This window comes from Lepidochelys kempii, chromosome 2 (genome assembly GCF_965140265.1).
Source record: "Lepidochelys kempii isolate rLepKem1 chromosome 2, rLepKem1.hap2, whole genome shotgun sequence".
Lineage (NCBI taxonomy): Eukaryota > Metazoa > Chordata > Testudines > Cheloniidae > Lepidochelys > Lepidochelys kempii.
In genome coordinates, this window is record NC_133257.1 from 59,785,431 (window position 1) to 59,804,380 (window position 18,950).

The following is an 18,950-nucleotide window of genomic DNA, read 5'->3' on the forward strand; positions in this document are numbered from 1 at the left end:
GATGGGCTAGCACCAGCAGGAGAGTGAATTTGTGTGGGGGGGTGGAGGGTGAGAAAACCTGGATTTGTGCTGGAAATGGCCCACCTGTTGATCACTTTAGATAAGCTATTACCAGCAGGACAGTGGGGTGGGAGGAGGTATTGTTTCATGATTTCTGTGTGTATATAAAGTCTGCTGCAGTTTCCACGGTAAACATCTGATGAAGTGAGCTGTAGCTCACGAAAGCTCATGCTCAAATAAATTGGTTAGTCTCTAAGGTGCCACAAGTCCTCCTTTTCTTTTTGCGAATACAGACTAACACGGCTGTTCCTCTGAAACTTGATTAGTTTATGACTCTTGAGCCTCTAATGACCATCTATCTCTGTGGGTGAAAATGTACAGAAAACTGTTACATTGCTCATCATGTAGTATCAGTGACTTTAAATAGCAGTGCAGTACTTTAGGAACCTACGATATAGGACTGGAAAAGACCTCCTGGGTCATCAAGTCCAGTATCCTGCTATTGCAGGCATCACCATAATATAATCCCATTCATAAACTCCACCTTTAAAACTAGTTAGGATTCTTACCCCACTACTGTTATCCAGTGACTGTTTCAAACCTCACTCCTCTGGTGGTTAGAAACCTTGTGCTTTCCAGCATAAATGTATTCATGGCCATTAATACCCATTTGTTCTTGTGCCCTTTAGCTTAGATAGCTCTTCTCCCTTAATTCACCTCTTGTTATTCTTTGGATATTAATATTTAATTTGAGCCTTATTTAATTTTTAGAATAGTCCAGTTCAGACTACAAATAAGGTACATTTTTAACAGTGAGGGTAATTAACAACTTACCTAGGGATGTGGTGGATTTGCTGTCACTAGAAGTCTTTTAATCAAGACTGGATGGCTTTCTAAAAGATATGCTCTAGCTCAGCCAAAAGTTATAGGCTTGATGCAGGAGCCACTTGGTGAAATTCTCTGGCCTGTGTTATACAGGAGCTCAGACTAGATGATCACAATGGTCCCTTCTCGCCTTAGAATCTGAGTTTTGATTAATTTAATAGCATAGGGTCAGATCCGACCAATAATGTGTTTTTCAGTATTCAGTATGCTGTTTGAGCACGGTGTAGTGTCCTCTCTGTTCCCACTGACGTTAGTGACCACAGAGACTGGGCAGCACCTTGCAAGTGGTACTGGGCTCCTTGCTAGAGTAAAACTGGGGTGAGGCAATGGTGAACCAGGCCCAAGGTCTCCTATTGTAGAGTTTTGGGGGTCAGACCCTCAGCTGCTCTAAGGTGATGTAGCTCTATTGAAGTCATTTACATCAGCCTATTATTGTTAAAGAGGATCCTATAACTTCTAAAAGCTGGAAACTTAAGAAAAACTAAAGTGTTTAAAAACCAGCTGAATGAGTGGGAGTCAAAGTGACATTATTGGGTTCTTATTTAGAGTTTGTATTCTATTTCCTCTCCAGTTTGTAATGCTGTCTTTATAATTCAACAGAGAATACTTTCCTCCCAAGTTTACCCTGGTCCATTTTCAAGAGTTTATTTATTTCTAATGGAGTTAGAGTCATTTTAACACTGATCTGCTACTTGGTGCACCAGCATTGCAAATAATAAATTCAAGCCTATTCACGTCCGGTAAGTAGAACTCCCACTGTGGGAGATTTGCCTGAGAGGAATGCAGGATTGATTTCCATGTTCGAGAAGAGTGTCTGAGTTAACCTACCAGGTTACAACACTTAAGGTACTTTACCTGTTGGGCTTGAACTACTTCACATTGTCCCTTTAAAATGTTCAGAATTGGACAGTCCATTTCATTGGCTTCATTTTTCAATGGGAAATTAGAGTTTTTTATGCCCTTTAGCAATTTGTAGTGGTTAAATATAAACATTTCCATAGACTAGATTGTACACATACAGGTAGACAGCCAACATTTCTGTAAATATATACTGTGACTAAGTGTAGCTAGTAATATGAATCATCATATTGCAAACACCTACAAGCCTCTCATTATACAGATAAGCTGTTTTCTGTTAATTTACAGATCACCTTATAAATGAAGATGGGTCTGACCCTTCAAGTTCAGACCTCAGTTGAAACTGTCCCAAAATGTGGGGGTTATTGAATGTAGGCTCTTTAGTTCAGGCTGATCTCTACTTTTAAGATCACTGTATAATCAGTTGTTTGTATTGTATTATTGTTTTTCCCACACTTCAACCAACTTGTCACCAGATTTCCTGTTACAAGCTACTGTTCATGTGATGGGATGGGTAAAAAGACTCTGTGTTCGAGGATGCCTGAAAAAAGAAGTGTCCAAATTTTCTTCAGTTCTAGGAAGAAGGAAGACCCTTCTGTCTTAACATCCTTGATCTGCTCTGGATGAATAGCTAAAGCATGTCATGGTGCTAGTTGTTATTGAAGTATTTCATGAGGCATGTTCACCATGACTTAACTGACATTCAAAATATTTCATTTATGTAATGGCATGTGCTTTCATTTTGAAAATCTGGAAATGTTCCTGCAAAGATCATAATTACCAGTGGGCCAAATCCTACAGTCCTTACTTAGTCTTTCAGTGGGAATATTGCTTGCACTACAGGATTTGGTTTAGCATTAACAACAACAGTACTAATATAAAACTATAGAACCTGTAGAAACGTAGTGTATGACTAATTTCCAGTAGAACATTACCTGTTTTAATATACCTTTATGGAGTACTGCTAAACAGTTGTTCAAAGTAAGGTTTCTGTGAACTAAAAGATTGGGCCAAATTCTGGGGATACTTAACTAAGCAAAATTCCTACTGCAGTCAATGAGAATTTAAACTAAAATTAAGGTACCTGAATTTGTCCCATTAATAATATTCCTCTATAAACTACCAAAATGAAGAGCCAAAGTCAAGGGCCCAATTCAGCCAGTTGAAATTCACTCCAGGTATTTTGTCATTTGTTTCTGTGGAGACCGAATTTGGCCTGTTTGTTGGTTTTGACCTTTGAAAGGTAATACCTTTTCTGTCTTACTTTGTGTGGACTTAACTGGGCTAGGGATCAACGGGGATCATTGAGCCGACTTATCAAGATGTGTGCCTGAGAGCAAGGCGACCAAAATTTTACCTTCTGGAAGAAAACATTTTTAAAAACAAAAATTATCGCAGAGCTGTATTAAACCAAAAAGTTGTAAGAAACATATAAACTCAGTTTTTGTGCAGAAATGCAAGTTGAAATCACTGTTATAGTGGGTATTCCTCATAAAGGTCTGCTCCTCTCTCCACTGGAGTAAATGGGAGTTTTGCCATTGACTTCAATAGGAGCTGACCCAAAATGCATACCTCTCCCCCTCCAAAAAATCTGGGTAGTGGTTTAGGAGCATGGAAGGGGTACACTGGCCTGTAATTATTTAGTTTAACAAAGCGTTATATTGAATAAACTGGTGTTAGGTCATTTGTAGTGTGTGTATATGAGTGTGTGTGATAAAAGAGAGGGACTAATTGTTAGGTGCATTTGTTTTTGCCTACCTTAAGGTTCTTTTATTGATGTTTCTCAGCAGAACTTAGAATAATGTTTATGATGTATAACACACTGTGGTTAATGACATTTACTGTCAACATCTATTGTAAACGTGTTTACAAGAAAACCCTTGAATACTTGATATTTGAAAATAAAAATAGCATATCAAGCGTGTTTTCTTTATGACAAAAAAAATCACTTTTGTGTGTGTGTGAATTGGTGTGCAGGGCTGTGCACACCAGTTGATTACGGAAGATCTGGATTCAGTTAAGGCCCACTTGTATGCATATTGGAATCAATGCAGGTCCATCCATTGATTTCAGTGGACACTGGGCTCAGCCTCTTAGGGCCAACTCCTGATCACATGGAAATCAATGATAAAATATCCATTGCCTTCAATAGACTGGGCCCAAAGGAATTGTCACAAACAGCGAAGATGATTATTACAGTGCTACATTTTGCTTGGGAGAACAGAAAAAAAAAGCTTTTTTGAAACGTACTGTAACATACATCTAGCTATGGTTGGCATATGTTTATATTTTTTAAAAATACACCATTTTGTGACAAATCCAATACATTTATAAGAACAATTTAGCCTGAACGTTATGATCAGCTATTTCTACATACATCTTCTGTCTGGTTATGAGGGTAATGCCCACTAAACTGTGAAACTTTGGACTACTTAGCTGTTTTAAGGGGGAAACAGTTGACTATTCCTGAACACAAGAGGCTTTGCATTAAGGGCTATTAGAGCACAAATTAAAAAATAAAGAGGAAACCCCACCAATATAGGCCTCCATATAAGCAGAGATTTAAGTGATGCTTGCATTAGTTGGCAATACACGTATGGAAATCCTGTTCAGCGTCACAGTGACCCACGCAGAACTTCCAGATCAGAAAAAGAGTAGTTTCCCCTCACCAGCTTCAGAACTGAGCCCTCACACTGGGGGAACTGCCACAAAAGGGATAAAAATTCTTCAAATGCTGCTGGAACTTGGCTCCTTTATATGACAGTGCCCCTTTGTTTGGTGTTTGATAAATGGCCCAAAACAACATTTCCGTGAATTCTTGTTGATTCAGGGCTTGATTCTGTCACCCTTGAGAAGTATCTTATTCCCACTGATTTCCAAGAGAACTCACCAAGTCAGGTGCTACTGAAAGCGAGCAAGGGGAGCAGAATCATGCCTCAAGGGTAGTAAGTGGAGTCAGCCTCACGTGCACACGGTGGAAACGAATTAAATAATTAATATTTTTAATTGCACGGAGGCAGCAGGAAATGATGGAGTCAATATTCATTGGTCACTTTCCATTTCAATTGCAAAGTAAGAGTCCTGCAGTTTAACTTTTTAAATAAATATAAAGAATAGAAAAAAAAATTCCATATGGATCCCTTGTAAGTTACTAAGGTCTGAGCCTTTACTAAAACTGTCCTGGAGCAATAGATTTTTACTATCTGGCACTATCAAGGGCATGGTTGCTACTTTAAAAATCAGTAAGATGGGATGATCTTGGCAAAGGCTGAGAGCACTCCAGCATCGTCTACTGAGCAATCCACTCTCTGGCAGGAGTGAGCATGTACTGCTCCAGAGTGACATCTACTGGTTGATCAACAGTAGCTTAACTTGCATCCGATGAAGTGAGCTGTAGCTCACGAAAGCTTATGCTCAAATAAATTGGTTAGTCTCTAAGGTGCCACAAGTCCGCCTTTTCTTTTTGCGAATACAGACTAACACAGCTGTTACTCTGAAACCTGTCAGTAGCTTAATTAAGCTCCTATAAAAGATAGGTCCACCCTCATAACTGGAGAAATGTCATTTGAGGCTACCAGCAAAACTCCTTCTTCACGATGGCATGATGTGGTCCATGCTGCTTAAACTCTCCATTACCAGCCTTGACCAGGATGCAGCCTGAAATGAAGGTTACTCTATATGGGGGAGAGACAAATGTAACTTATAGAGGCCATCACTGGAATGGGTGGGGAAACAAAGGGGCTTGATTCTGCAAAGCTTTACTCGTGTGGGCAGCCATTTATCATGCCATTTGTCTCCTTTACTTCAACTGGAGTAAGGGTTTACTGCTTTGGGCACTAGCTACTTTGCAGCACCTCCGGTAGGAAAGATATATTCACAATCACCATGAATAATTTGTAACGACATTTTCTAAGCTTTTTCTCCATTTGTGGCTGGATTCTTAAGACAGTACATGTAATTAAATTAGAATTATTTTAAAAGGGTAAATTTACTATGAAAATGTGATTATGTGGACTTCTCTGAAGCAGGTAGAGTAGAACACCTTTTATTTCAAGAAATATTGCTTCTAGACTTCCCTGAAGCCAGAATTGTTCTATAAAAGTATCACAGAAATATTGTACAAGATTTTAAAAAAAAACACAGTTTTTATCCTACTAACTTGAAATCTATTTACAAATAGCATCATTCATGACCATAAATACGTTTGTTCTGTCATTCAGCCCCGGCACATACATCAGATACACAGCTAGTTAATTTTAACATAGTCACAGAGTCCATCATAAAGACTGCTTCTTAAAATTATTAAAATCCTACTAAAAGAATCTGCTTTTAAAATAGTTCAACTTAAACACTTAAAGCAAAAGAACAAAATTTTAACCTGCAGTGCTTGCAATAGACTAGAAAGCCCACTAAGCTAAATAACATATAACAAAAGGAACTTTAGTGTGAATTGGAAATGGTGGCAATACATCTGTATGAGGTGATTCTTTTTATTTTATTTATTTGCTACTTATGTAAAAAAAAAACTAAGAAAGATATTAAGTTACCAACAGTACAGATTTTCAAAGTCAATTTTGTATTATTCTTTAAAAATATTAAATGTTTGGTAGAATCCAGGAAAAAAAACCTTTAGAACACATTACAACAACAAAAGAGGTCTAGCCTACTACTCTGACCTCATGTATCTAAAATATGTAACTCTAATATGATTTTACCATTCCCTTTAATGCCTTTAAGAAAATATTTTAAAGTCACAATAATTTCTGAAAACATCAAGCTATTGTCCAGACTAATAAAACCAAAAATGGTGACAAAGCATACTCTACTCATAGAAACCTTTGTAAGGATATCAGCAAAAAAAATCGAGAAAAAATCATGGATTTTTAATACTGATGGTATCAATAAGTAGGGAAATAAGTCAATTTTAAAAAAAATCCTCATATAGTGAGCATCCATGAGCTCTACCTTTCTGAAAATACATTTCTGAAAGTCAAGGCAACAAACCATGCAATAGTTTCTGCTAAAATAATATTTGACCAATCTGTTTTCACAATTTCACAAGAGCGGTAGCTCTTTCTTGTCAACCCATTTTATTATTTCACAATTACATGAAACAATGAGCAAACTAAGAACATGTACATGATCAGATTAATAAATGGTCTTGGAGACAGATTACAAAAGTGCAATATCATTTTACTCAAAAGTGTGACATGAAATTCCAGTGGTTAAAAATAATTTATCAAAAATACATTATGCAGATAGCATGTGTGGACTGAGACATTCATTTATATGGGACCTTTTGGAAACAGAAAAAGTAACACTAAGGAAATTATTACTAGTCTAGGAAATGTGTGCATCATTGCACTATAAAGTTAACACTGTTTCTTTTTTAATACTGTGGGAACCTAGTTTCTCAATTATGGAAAATTAGTGTGAAAGTATGTGTATATATGAAATAAACACACACACACACACACACACACACACACATACAGAGCATTGGGCTCATTTCAGCTGCAAAATGTATCCGCAATAAACATGGAATGTCAGTTGTCATGATTACCATTACTAGTTTACTGATCAAAAATAAAGAGAGCCATATATGGTTTACAATTTGATCTAATCCAAGGAGAGTGGAGATGAGGCACTGCCTTCTACATTTAGGATTTTTGAAGTCTCTCCTTCAAAGTTATGTTCCATCTTTTCCAACATAGTCTCCATTTTCTGAGCCCTAATAGATTGATCCCTGATTGAGACATTTACAGCTCGATGAACAGTGGGTTCATCAGAACTCACAGGAAGGTATATCTGATCTTCAAAAATATCCTCTACTGGGTCACTGTCCTGGTGAGAGTCTTTCTGAAGAATGTTAACTGTCTGTAGAATGAAGCTATGCCCGGACTCCAGCTCTGTCAAACCATTTCCACTTAAATGCATTTCAAAACGGTCTAACTCTTTACCCTCCAACCACTTTTCAGCTTGTTGATTTCTCCAGTGTGCAGAATTCAAACTCCTTTTCTCAGGAATATCATTATTTAATTCAAGTTTCCTCACTTGATTTAAAATTACAGTGCTCAAAGCTAGGGTTGCCAAGTCTGTTGGCACGATAGGCTGCAACTCTTCTGCAATCAGACCACTTGAGTCTTCGTCTGACTCGGCAGAGGTCAGTCCTCCCCAGGTAAATGGTAGAGGTAATTCATCCAAATACCCATTGTTTCGAGCGGTTTTAGTTTTGTCTGTTTTATTTTGCTCAGAGTAACTGTTCAGCAGTGCAAACATTCTATCTAGATCCTTCAAGTAATTAGTCCAGTCATCCAGACTAAGTCTATAGTTGTATCTGTATTCGTACAAACTTTCATTCACACTGTATAAATCTTCCAGTCCTTGCCAGTTGATGTCCTCAGTGAAATTTGGCAGATTAGCCTTCCCATCCATCCCATAATTGTCCCCTGTTAAAAGAAAGAAAGAGGTCTGATGGGAACCACCACCTTAGAAAAGCATGTAAAGCTTCCACGTACATTTCTTTATTATTTAAAAGCAGTAACCATTCCTAACGTACTTGGCTAATGAGTATTGCACTCCACATTTTTCATCATATCAGTAACTCGGCCCTAAAGGCTAAATTCTGATCTTGTGTGTGCACATGACTCCTGCTGAGCAGAAAGATACACATTCTGCCTTCAGCTACTCCCGCGTAACCACAGTGAAGTCAGTAGGAGAGCATGGGTGTAACTAAGAACAGACTCTGGTCCAGAGGGAACTTTATGCATACAGACAAGGCCAAATCTGCCCCCCGGATACTGCAGATAGAGACAGCGAAATTGCTCCAATATACAAGCAATCCATTGGTCTTTCAAAACTGTCACGAGTCCTTTAAAAAAAATGATCCACACTGGAATGGGGAATAAACAAAGCAACAATAAAATATAAATGGTAGGTCAATCCTGCAAGCCCTCAGCAAGTAGCTCTTCCGTGAAGCAAATAGGAATTTGATGCATGGATATTTGGTGCATCTTGTAAGAGCTACCACTTCAAACTGATTGGCTGAATTCTTCCTTCAGATACACAAGAGGAAATTCTCTTTAATAAACAGCAGTTATAGATATGCTTGGAAGGATGCGATTTTTAAAAAAAATCCATAAATGTCCATTTCACCACATGCACTGATGAAAAAAATACTAATCAAAATTCACAGAGAGGCAATGTAACAAAAGTACTGCTTGAGACCTTATTAGCGATTGATTCAAGGATATTTGCTTTGTATATTTTGATATGTGATGTTGATAGTTTGTGCTTTAAGTGTTGTAAAACTTTAACATTTTGAATCTCAAAGACACGGTCTTTAAATAATTATTGGGTTGTCCCCCCCCCCCCCTGTAATTTCCCTCAACTATGAACATATAAAATCAATAAAATTTAAAAAAATCCATAAAACATCAATATTATTCATCCATATTATTAAAAAAATAGAATTCTGCCAAGGCAAGTTATAATGGATTTTTTAAAATTTTATTTTGTAAGCATGAATCTCAGTTGACAAGGGCACACAGATGAAAAGGCTTTGTAAAAGCTCTTCAGGTGAATTCAGTTATAAGACTAAGCAATTTTAAACCAGTAACTCATTTTGTGAAAAAGTATGCAGCATATAACTTTAGTGGTGCAGCAGTTTAAAGATTCTTTTTAAATTTAAAATCTATATTGCAATGTCTCTTTTTTTTGGTTTGTTTTTTTAAATGTTGATGGGAGAAGCCCTCCTGTTGATATAGCACTGCCACGTCAGGGGTTAGGTTGGTATAATTGTGTCACACAGTGGTGTACATTTTTCACACCCCCTGAGCAATGTAGTTATACTGACGTAAATTTATAGTGTAGATCTGGTCTAAGAGGACGCTTTGGCCAGTAATACAGGTCTGATGCTGCACTCTTTGGCAGAAAACCATGAACATCTTCAGACCCTTGCCTGGGAAAGGAGTGTCGTCACAAGTCCATAAACAGCAAGTCAGCTGGATTTTATGTTAGCTCATCCAAGAAAAAAAAGAAGACAAAACATTAAGGAAACCTCTCTCTGAAAGTATTTGACGTGATCAAAGTCCCCAAAATATATGCTGTAAAATGTATTACCCAAATTGAGTGTAAAGTAGCATGAAATTTGTTTTGTAACATGTAACATCCCTAATGGATGGGAACCTTAAACTCATTATATTTTCTAAAAGGATTCTGTTAAACTCTGTGGTTTAGCCCAGAAGAAAGAATATAGAAAAAGATAAAACAGACAATGGAAAATTCTTCCAAGGAAAGCAATGGAAATGTCCTCACTGGCAAGTTCGAAACAAAATTTAATAATGAATGACTGAAGATGGCTTACAAAAACTCTGATCCTACCACACTGCGGGTGGGATGGCCTAGATAACATTTTAGAAGTTCATTATAACAACATATATAATCCAGTAGTTTTATTTAATAGTTTTAATCCATATTGGATCCTCCATGCCTCTAATGGCTCCTTAGTCAATTTATTTCTTCTACTTTAACTTGCCCTCTCTGTTATTCACAAGGCTAAAGCTGGTATGTTATTCGTGGTGCCAACTCCTCAGGGATGGTTCCCTCTTCCTTATTCAAAGACCAAAATTATTTAAAAAATATATCAATGTAAGATTCAATTTTTATAAATTCCATCAAATTAATGTATTGAACGTGATAAAATTTAAATGACTAAGCACTTCATTATTAATTAATTAAATGAAATAAGAAATTGGGTTTTGACTGGTTGTACATGACAAAAGAAGTCTCAGGACACCCCAAGTGACACACCCTTGTGACCAGATTGTTCTGAAGGAGTTGGGACATGCTACTCTAACACAAAGCTTTGTTCTTGTGCAATTTGCTGTGGAATGTCCCCAGAGCCACTTCCATATTGTGGATGATGCTTTGATAAGCAAGTGATTTTTGAGCGGCTGTACATGACCAAATAAATCTCAGCTCACCCCAAGTGACACGTCCTTCTTCTGAAGTAGTTGGGACATTGCCACTAGCTGAGCCAAACGTCTGTTCCTGTGCAACGTGCTGCATCATGTCACGCCCCTTTCCATTTCCATGTTGTACATAGGGCTTGAATAAGGAGCTGGGTTTTGACTTGTTGGATGTGACAAAAGTAGTTTCAGATCACCACAAGTGGTATGGCTCTGTGACCATCAGGTTTTTCTGAGGGAGCTGGACATGCCAACTCCCCAGACCAACAGGTGACATGTCCCTTTGACTGGTATTTCATTGTGAAGAGATGAGGATATGCCACTTCCAGTGGTGAACCTATAGTTCTGGTCTGACAAATACATTACCCCAACTTTTGTGTGTTCTTTGTTAGTAAACATACAATCACGCATGTAAAAATCATCAAAAGTCAATATTCAGCCAACTTGTTGCAAACCCAGCTGCAGTGTTTTCACAGAGATTATATGGTAGTCACAAATTAAGAAATCTTTAGGAACTTTCGTGTGTTGTTAGATGAATTAAGAAAAGAAAAAATGAGTAAATGTATTGAAATTTGTTTAATTGTGTTACTGATATAAATCTTTTGTTAAGATTAGTAGGGTGTCTTTTGCTCATTACACAACAAAAATATGAAGACACTGCTTGGGCACAGTCAGCTCCCCAATAATCATGTTTATTAACTATATGCAAACGTACAAGGCTTAGCATAGTGCTCTCTGCTTTCTGAGTGGTTTCTGATGGCTTCTGAAATACAGAAAACAGTAAACACCACTAGCGTGCTTATAAGAATACTATCTGATTTCTGTATTGAACCAACTAGTGCTTTTAGTGTTGGTGTGAGATTCATACAGCATAAATGCGACATGGTACACTTACATGGAATTTGGAGAATTCCGTCTGGGGTTAAAATATCTCCACCGCCTTTTCTTTTTAATCCCAAAATTCTATCATACTGTAGTAATGTGAGATCTGAGTTTGGCCAAGTTTGTGGAAACATACAAAATGGTTGCCAGTGTTGTATATTAACCCAACACTTTCGCTTTAATAAACTCTACTGTTTATGCAAGTAATTCTGATGACTTCTATAGAATTAAGCTGAAATGTTATTTTAAATACTAATGCTATATTCAATGTACTTGGAAAAGAGCTACAGCAAGGGACCATGAAGGATTTGGGCCGGGGGGGAGGGCAGGGGCATTTTCATTTTTATCTGAAAAGTCAGTGAATGATATTTGAAAAGACGCAGGTAACTCTTTAAGCCACATCCACCAAACTGTGTCTTGTCTTCTTTCAAGTAATTTGCTGTCAGCACAGAAATTTCTGATGGGAATAGCCGAGAGTAAATTTTGAATCTTTCTGTGATCAGACTTAACTGCAAGTGTAATGAGTAAGAGTCACCATTCATGAAATGGCATGTACTCACTTGATAATCTATCGCAAAAATGCAGCCGATGAAGTGAGCTGTAGCTCCCGAAAGCTTATGCTCAAACAAATTGGTTAGTCTCTAAGGTGCCACAAGTCCTCCTTTTCTTTTTGCGAATACAGACTAACTCTGCTGCTACTCTGAAACCTGATAATCTATTTCACTTTGACTCTGCTATTGTAAAACAAGAAGAGAAGTTGCTATTTATTATAATACAAATATTTCACTGAATTGAGCAGCTGTTGCTGTTAGTGCTGGTGACACCTAAGCATTCCTGAGGATTTGTGCGATAAGACTTGATTTTGCACAGAAGGTAAGTTTCCTCACAAAACGCTGCACATAATTGCTGCAGAATTGGGTGCTGCTTGACTCCCGACAAGAAGGTTTTTACGGTCTGTAATCTTGATACAACCAGCTACTGCACCAAACATCCACATGGAGAGGAAAATGAGATTCAGAGATTTTCAGGCCAGAAAGGACCATCAGATCAGCCAACTTCATCTCCAGCACAGCACACAGAATTTTATCCAGTTACCCTGTACTAAGCCCAGTAACCATATGTGCTCGACTAAAATATATCTTCTAGAATGGCATCCACTCGTGATTTAAAGACATACATAGATGGAGAATACACCACTTCCGTTGGCAGTTTGTTCCAATTTATGCCTAAATTCTTTATCAACCAAACTGGCAATGTCATCAAAGAATGTTTGTTCAACAAAACCTTTTTTTCATAAACCATGTTGACTGGAATTAATTACATTCCTATTCTTTAGCAACTATCAGCTTTTCCATTATCTGACTGGGATTGCGGTCAGGCTAACTTGCCTACAGTTACCCAAATCATATCACTTGCACTTTTTGAATATTGGAACAACATTATCACCCTTCCCATCTTGTGGAATGTCCCTGGTATTTCAAAAATTATTAAGAAGTAACATGGGTTGTCCAAAGATCTCTATAGCCAATTCTTTTTGGACTCTTGGGTTCAAGTTATTAGGGCCTGCTGACAAGCTAGAAAATAGTTAATCAGCCTCATGTGATTTGAATACATCATACTGCTTTATTCCAAATACCAAACAGAAATATTTATTAAATACTCTCTGCATTATTATTAAACATTTACCATCTCCATCTAGTAATGTGCCTATACCCCTATGCCATTGGTAGGATTTCTTTAGTTCCTAATATTCTTAAAAATTTCCCAACTGTAGTCCTTAGCCCTGCTAGTCATGGATTTTTCCCTGATGTCTTTAGCTTCCCTTATTAATTTTCATAACTTCTAATATATATTGAGTGCTATTTTTCCCCTTTTCCTTATATCATACATTGTTTGTTTTTTAGTTTCTAATTGCTGCCTCCACTTCAACACTGAATCAGGATGGACTTTTAACCAAAGCTGTCCTCTCTTGAATGTGGAAGTTGTTTGTCCACCTAAAACTCTTCTTCAAGAACTCCCAATTTTCAATCACATTTTTCTGCCTAATTTTTTTCTCCCAATCAATTTCACTCATAATTTTCCTTAGCTGGGGAGATTAGTCCTCTTGAGCACCAAGTATATATATGACTGGTTGGGACTTTTTGCCCATATTAAATGTAATCAGGTCATGAGCACTAGTCCTTAGGCAACCTCCACCATCCAGGCTAGTGATTAATTTATCTTCATCTGTCAAATGAGGATGAAAATAGAGTTACTTCATATTGAGTGTTATAAAATTATTTATAATTTTTAATAACTGGAATGATGTTTTATTAGTGGCTTCATGAGACCTCCAGAATATGTTTCCCAAATTGAACACCCCAAGAATAGCACTATTTCTGTCAACGCATTAAGCATCTGTCAGTAAGGAGTAACTCATCTTGTTCTCTGGTTGGATTTGGCAGACTGTAGCAGACCCTGCCACACCCTGCCCTGGGCTTTGTTAATTAGCATAATGAGCCGAATACATTCTAGATCCTGTGGGTCTGACTTATCAATAACTCTAAAACAGGTAGTCGTGTTTTTTATGTAGCGTGCCACCTCTCCACCCTCAATACCCATTCTAATCCTCCTGAACAGGTTATAACCAATTACGTGAACTGTCCTACCAGGTTTCAGTAATTCCAATTAAAATTTTTTTTCCTCATCAGTGAGAGTTTCTAATTCCCCTTACTTGTTACACAGACGCCTAGTTTTGGTACATAAGCAACTGAAAAATTCTCTTTACATTCTTTGCCACATTTGTTCAATTTGTTCATGACATTCTGAGTTTTGGTTTTGTACTGAATTTGCCTCCTTGGCACCCTCTCAGTGCATTGGTAGTTTAATGCCCAACTATTTGCTCCAGTTAGTCTCCAAACAAGGAGGTTAGCCCCTACCTGTGAGATTTAGGACTTCCTGTTTGTACAGACAGCTCTCCAACTGAAATGTGGTACAATGTTCAACAAAACCAAAACTTCAGCCTCACATCGGTCATGCAGTCAACTGTACACCTCCAGTACTTTCTGCCTTCTCTCACTTATTGGACTGGGAAGATCACTTGGACTTTCCTTTTCTTCCACTCTCTTCCAAGATGCATGAGGTCTTCTATAATCTGTGCAGTTCCATGTGATGCTGTATCATAGGTTCCAATGTGTATCATCCTCAGTGGAGACTTACCAGACAATTTTTCACTGTCTCATTCTGCTGTCACAGCTCATATCTTCACTCTAGTCCAGTGGTTCCCAAACTTGTTCCGCCGCTTGTGCAGGGGCCGGTTTGTTTACCTGCTGCGTCTGCAGGTTCGGTCGGTCCCGGCTCCCAGTGGCTGTTTGCTGCTCCAGGTCAATGGGAGCTGCTGGAAGTGGCAGCCAGTACGTCCCTCGGCCCACGCCGCTTCCAGCAGCTCCCATTGGCCTGGAGCAGTGAACCGTGGCCACTGGGAGCCGCGATCGGCCGAACCTGCGGATGCGGCAAGTAAATAAACCGGTCCAGCCCACCAGGGGCTTTCCCTGCACAAGCAGCAGAACAAGTTTGGGAACCACTGCTCTAGAGAGATATAACACATCCTATAGTTCCTGTGTCCTTTGCTGAATTCTCTGTCCGCTCTTCTTAATATGGAGTTATTGATGATGATTATTTGTATTCTTAGGATGGTTAAAGAACCTTTCTTGGTTCCTGCTTATTTCATACAACAAGGACACCCATCAGTATGTCCCCTGTAGCTTTCTGTTCCATTCATAGAATCATAGAATATCAGTGTTGGAAGGGACCTCAGGAGGTCATCTAGTCCAATCCCTTGCTCAAAGCAGGACCAATCCCCAACTAAATCATCCCAGCCAGGGCTTTGTCAAGCCTGACCTTAAAAACTTCAAAGGAAGGAGATTCCACCACCTCCCTAGGTAACCCATTCCAGTGCTTCACCACCCTCCTAGTGAAAAAGTTTTTCCTAATATCCAACCTAAACCTCCCCTACTGCAACTTGAGACCATTAGCTCTTGTTCTGTCATCTGCTACCACTGAGAACAGTCTAGATCCATCCTCTTTGGAACCCCCTTTCGGGTAGTTGAAAGCAGCTATCAAATCCCCCCTCATTCTTCTCTTCCGCAGACTAAACAATCCCAGTTCCTTCAGCCTCTCCTCATAAGTCATGTGTTCCAGTCCCCTAATCATTTTTGTTGCTCTCCGCTGGACTCTTTCCAATTTTTCCACATCCTTCTTGTAGTGTGGGGCCCAAAACTGGACACACTACTCCAGATGAGGCCTCACCAATGTCGAATAGAGGGGGACACATCCCTCGATCTGCTGGCAATGCCCCTACTTATGCCCCAAAATGTCGTTAGCTTTCTTGGCAACAAGGGCACACTGTTGACTCATATCCAGCTTCTCGTCCACTATAACCCCTAGGTCCTTTTCTGCAGAACTGCTGCCTAGCCATTCGGTCCCTACTCTGTAGCGGTGCATGGGATTCTTCTGTCCTAAGTGCAGGACTCTGCACTTGTCCTTGTTGAACCTCATCAGATTTCTTTTGGCCCAATCCTCTAATTTGTCTAGGGCCTTCTGTATCCTATCCCTATCCTCCAGTGTATCTACCTCTCCTCCCAGTTTAGTGTCATCTGCAAACTTGCTGAGGGTGCAGTCCACGCCATCCTCCAGACCATTAATGAAGATATTGAACAAAACCAGCCCCAAGAACGACCCTTGGGGGCACTCCACTTGATACCGGCTGCCAACTAGACATGGAGCCATTGATCACTACCCGTTGAGCCTGACAATCTAGCCAGCTTTCTATCAACCTTATAGTCCATTCACCCAGCCCATACTTCTTTAACTTGCTGGTAAGAATACTTTGGAAGACAGTATCATAAGCTTTGCTAAAGTCAAGGAATAACAGGTCCACTGCTTTCCCCTCATCCACTGAGCCAGTTATCTCATCATAGAATGCAATTAGTTTAGACAGGCATGACTTGCCCTTGGTGAATCCATGCTGACTCTTCCTGATCCCTTTCTTCTCCTCTAAGTGCTTCAGAATTGATTCCTTGAGGACCTGCTCCATGACTTTTCCAGGGACTAAGGTGAGGCTGACTGGCCTGTAATTCCTGGGTCCTCCTTCTTCCCTTTTTTAAAGATGGGAACTGCATTAGCCTTTTCCAGTTGTCCGGGACCTCCCTCGATCGCCATGAATTTTCAAAGATAATGGCCAATGGCTCTGCAATCACATCCGCCAACTCCTTTAGCACTCTCGGATGCAGCGCATCCAGTCCCATGGACTTGTGCTCATACAGCTTTTCTAAATAGTCCTGAACCACTTCTTTCTCCACAGAGGGCTGGTCACCTCCTCCCCATGCTGTGCTGCTCAGTGTAGTAGTCTGGGAGCTGACCTTGTTTGTGAAGACAGAGACAAAAAAAGCATTGAGTACATTAGCTTTTTCCACATCCTCTGTCACTAGGTTGCCTCCCTCATTCAGTAAGGGGCCCACATTTTCCTTGACTTTCTTCTTGTTGCTAACATACCTGAAGAAAGCCTTCTTGTTATTCTTAACATCTCTTTCTAGCTGCAACTCCAAGTGTGATTTAGCCTTCCTGATTTCACTCCTGCAAGCCTGAGCAATATTTTTATACTCCTCCCTGGTCATTTGTCCAAGCTTCCACTTCTTGTCAGCTTCTTTTTTGTGTTTAAGATCTGCAAGGATTTCACTGTTAAGCCAAGCTGGTCACCTGCCATATTTACTATTATTTCTACACATCGGGATGGTTTGTCCCTGTAACCTCAATAAGGATTCTTTAAAATACAGCCAGCTCTCCTGGACTCCTTTCCCCCGCATGTTATTCTTCCAGGGGATCCTGCCCATCAGTTCTCTGAGGGAGTCAAAGTCTGCTTTTCTGAAGTTCAGGGTCCATATTCTGCTGCTCTCCTTTCTTCCTTGGGTCAGGATCCTGAACTCGACCATCTCATGGTCACTGCCTCCCAGGTTCCCATCCACTTTTGCTTCCCTACTAATTCTTCCCAGTTTGTGAGCAGCAGGTCAAGAAGAGCTCTGCCCCTACTTGGTTCCTCCAGCACTTGCACCAGGAAATTGTGCCCTACACTTTCCAAAAACTTCTTGGATTGTCTGTTCACCGCTGTATTGCTTTCCCAGCAGATATCAGGGTGATTGAAGTCTCCCATGAGAACCAGGGCCTGCAATTTAGTAACTTCTGTTAGTTGCCGGAAGAAAGCCTCGTCCACCTCATCCTCCTGGTCCGGTGGTCTATAGCAGACTCCCACCACGACATCACCCTTGTTACTCACACTTCTAAACTTAATCCAGAGACTCTCAGGTTTTTCTGCAGTTTCATACCGGAGCTCTGAGCAGTCATACTGCTCTCTTACATACAATGCAACTCCCCCACCTTTTCTACCCTGCCTGTTCTTCCTGAACAGTTTATATCCATCCATGACAGTACTCCAGTCATGTGAGTTATCCCACCAAGTCTCTGTTATTCCAATCACATCATAATTCCTTTACTGTGCCAGGACTTCCAGTTCTCCCTGCTTGTTTCCCAGGCTTCTTGCATTTGTGTACAGGCACTTGAGATAACTTGCTGATAGTCCCTCTTTCTCAGTATGAAGCAGGAACCCTCCCCACTCGCGCTCTCCTGCTCATGCTTCCTCCTGGTATCCTACTTCCCCTCCAGAGACAGATTCTTCTGTAGTTGACTTGCTGAATATCTGAAATGTTTTGATACTTCATGTTGCATTGAATGCCTCCTGGCTCTTCCCCCCTCTTGGTCACAATTGCCTGTCCACTTCTTTGGTGTCTATTCTCTCCAATTCCCTTATCAACAATCCTTCCCTTTGTGGTGTCTGTGACAATGATTTCTGAATTTGGTTGTCCAAGAAGTTTTCATTTTCTTTGATGCTGCACAATGTTGTGACTTATGCTTCCAGAGCATGAAACTTCTCTTCCTGTACGGACACCAGTTTGCATTTCATACACCAGAAATCTATTTTGCCTTCTGGAAGAAAGGGCAACATAGCACACTGAAGGCAGGTTGCAGCAGTTGTTCTTTCATCATCCATATCTTGTACCTGGTGTGGAGCCATACCTAAAATAGGAATCACACTCTCTTGCTAAGCTCCCACTGATACTTATCTAGTTTGCCATTCCTGTTCAGCTGGCAACTGACTTATATACTAAGCCTCAATGCTCAGCTCCCTCCCTTGCAAACTGGAAGGGAATAACCATTCAGAGACTTCAAACACTGGTTCCATTCAAAGCCCCAAGGGTCCCAGTAACAAACCCCTCCCAGAGACACAAACAGAGCTGTTTCACTTGGCCAGTTCAGGGACCCACA

General features: G+C 39.7%; 1 protein-coding gene across 5 annotated transcripts in view; it reads right to left on the bottom strand.

The window, feature by feature from the left end:
* Nucleotides 1-6,657: 6,657 nt before the first annotated feature.
* SULF1 (sulfatase 1) overlaps nucleotides 6,658-18,950 on the bottom strand; it is a 176,451-nt gene continuing 164,158 nt past the window's right edge. For 4 of the 5 annotated variants that reach the window (XM_073330899.1, XM_073330898.1, XM_073330900.1 and 1 more), the window contains one exon: nucleotides 6,658-8,192. In XM_073330899.1, the coding sequence (XP_073187000.1) occupies nucleotides 7,363-8,192 (830 nt within the window). In that variant the 3' untranslated portion in view covers nucleotides 6,658-7,362. The remainder of the gene's footprint in view (nucleotides 8,193-18,950) is intronic. The other variant, XM_073330901.1, reaches the window with a different exon arrangement.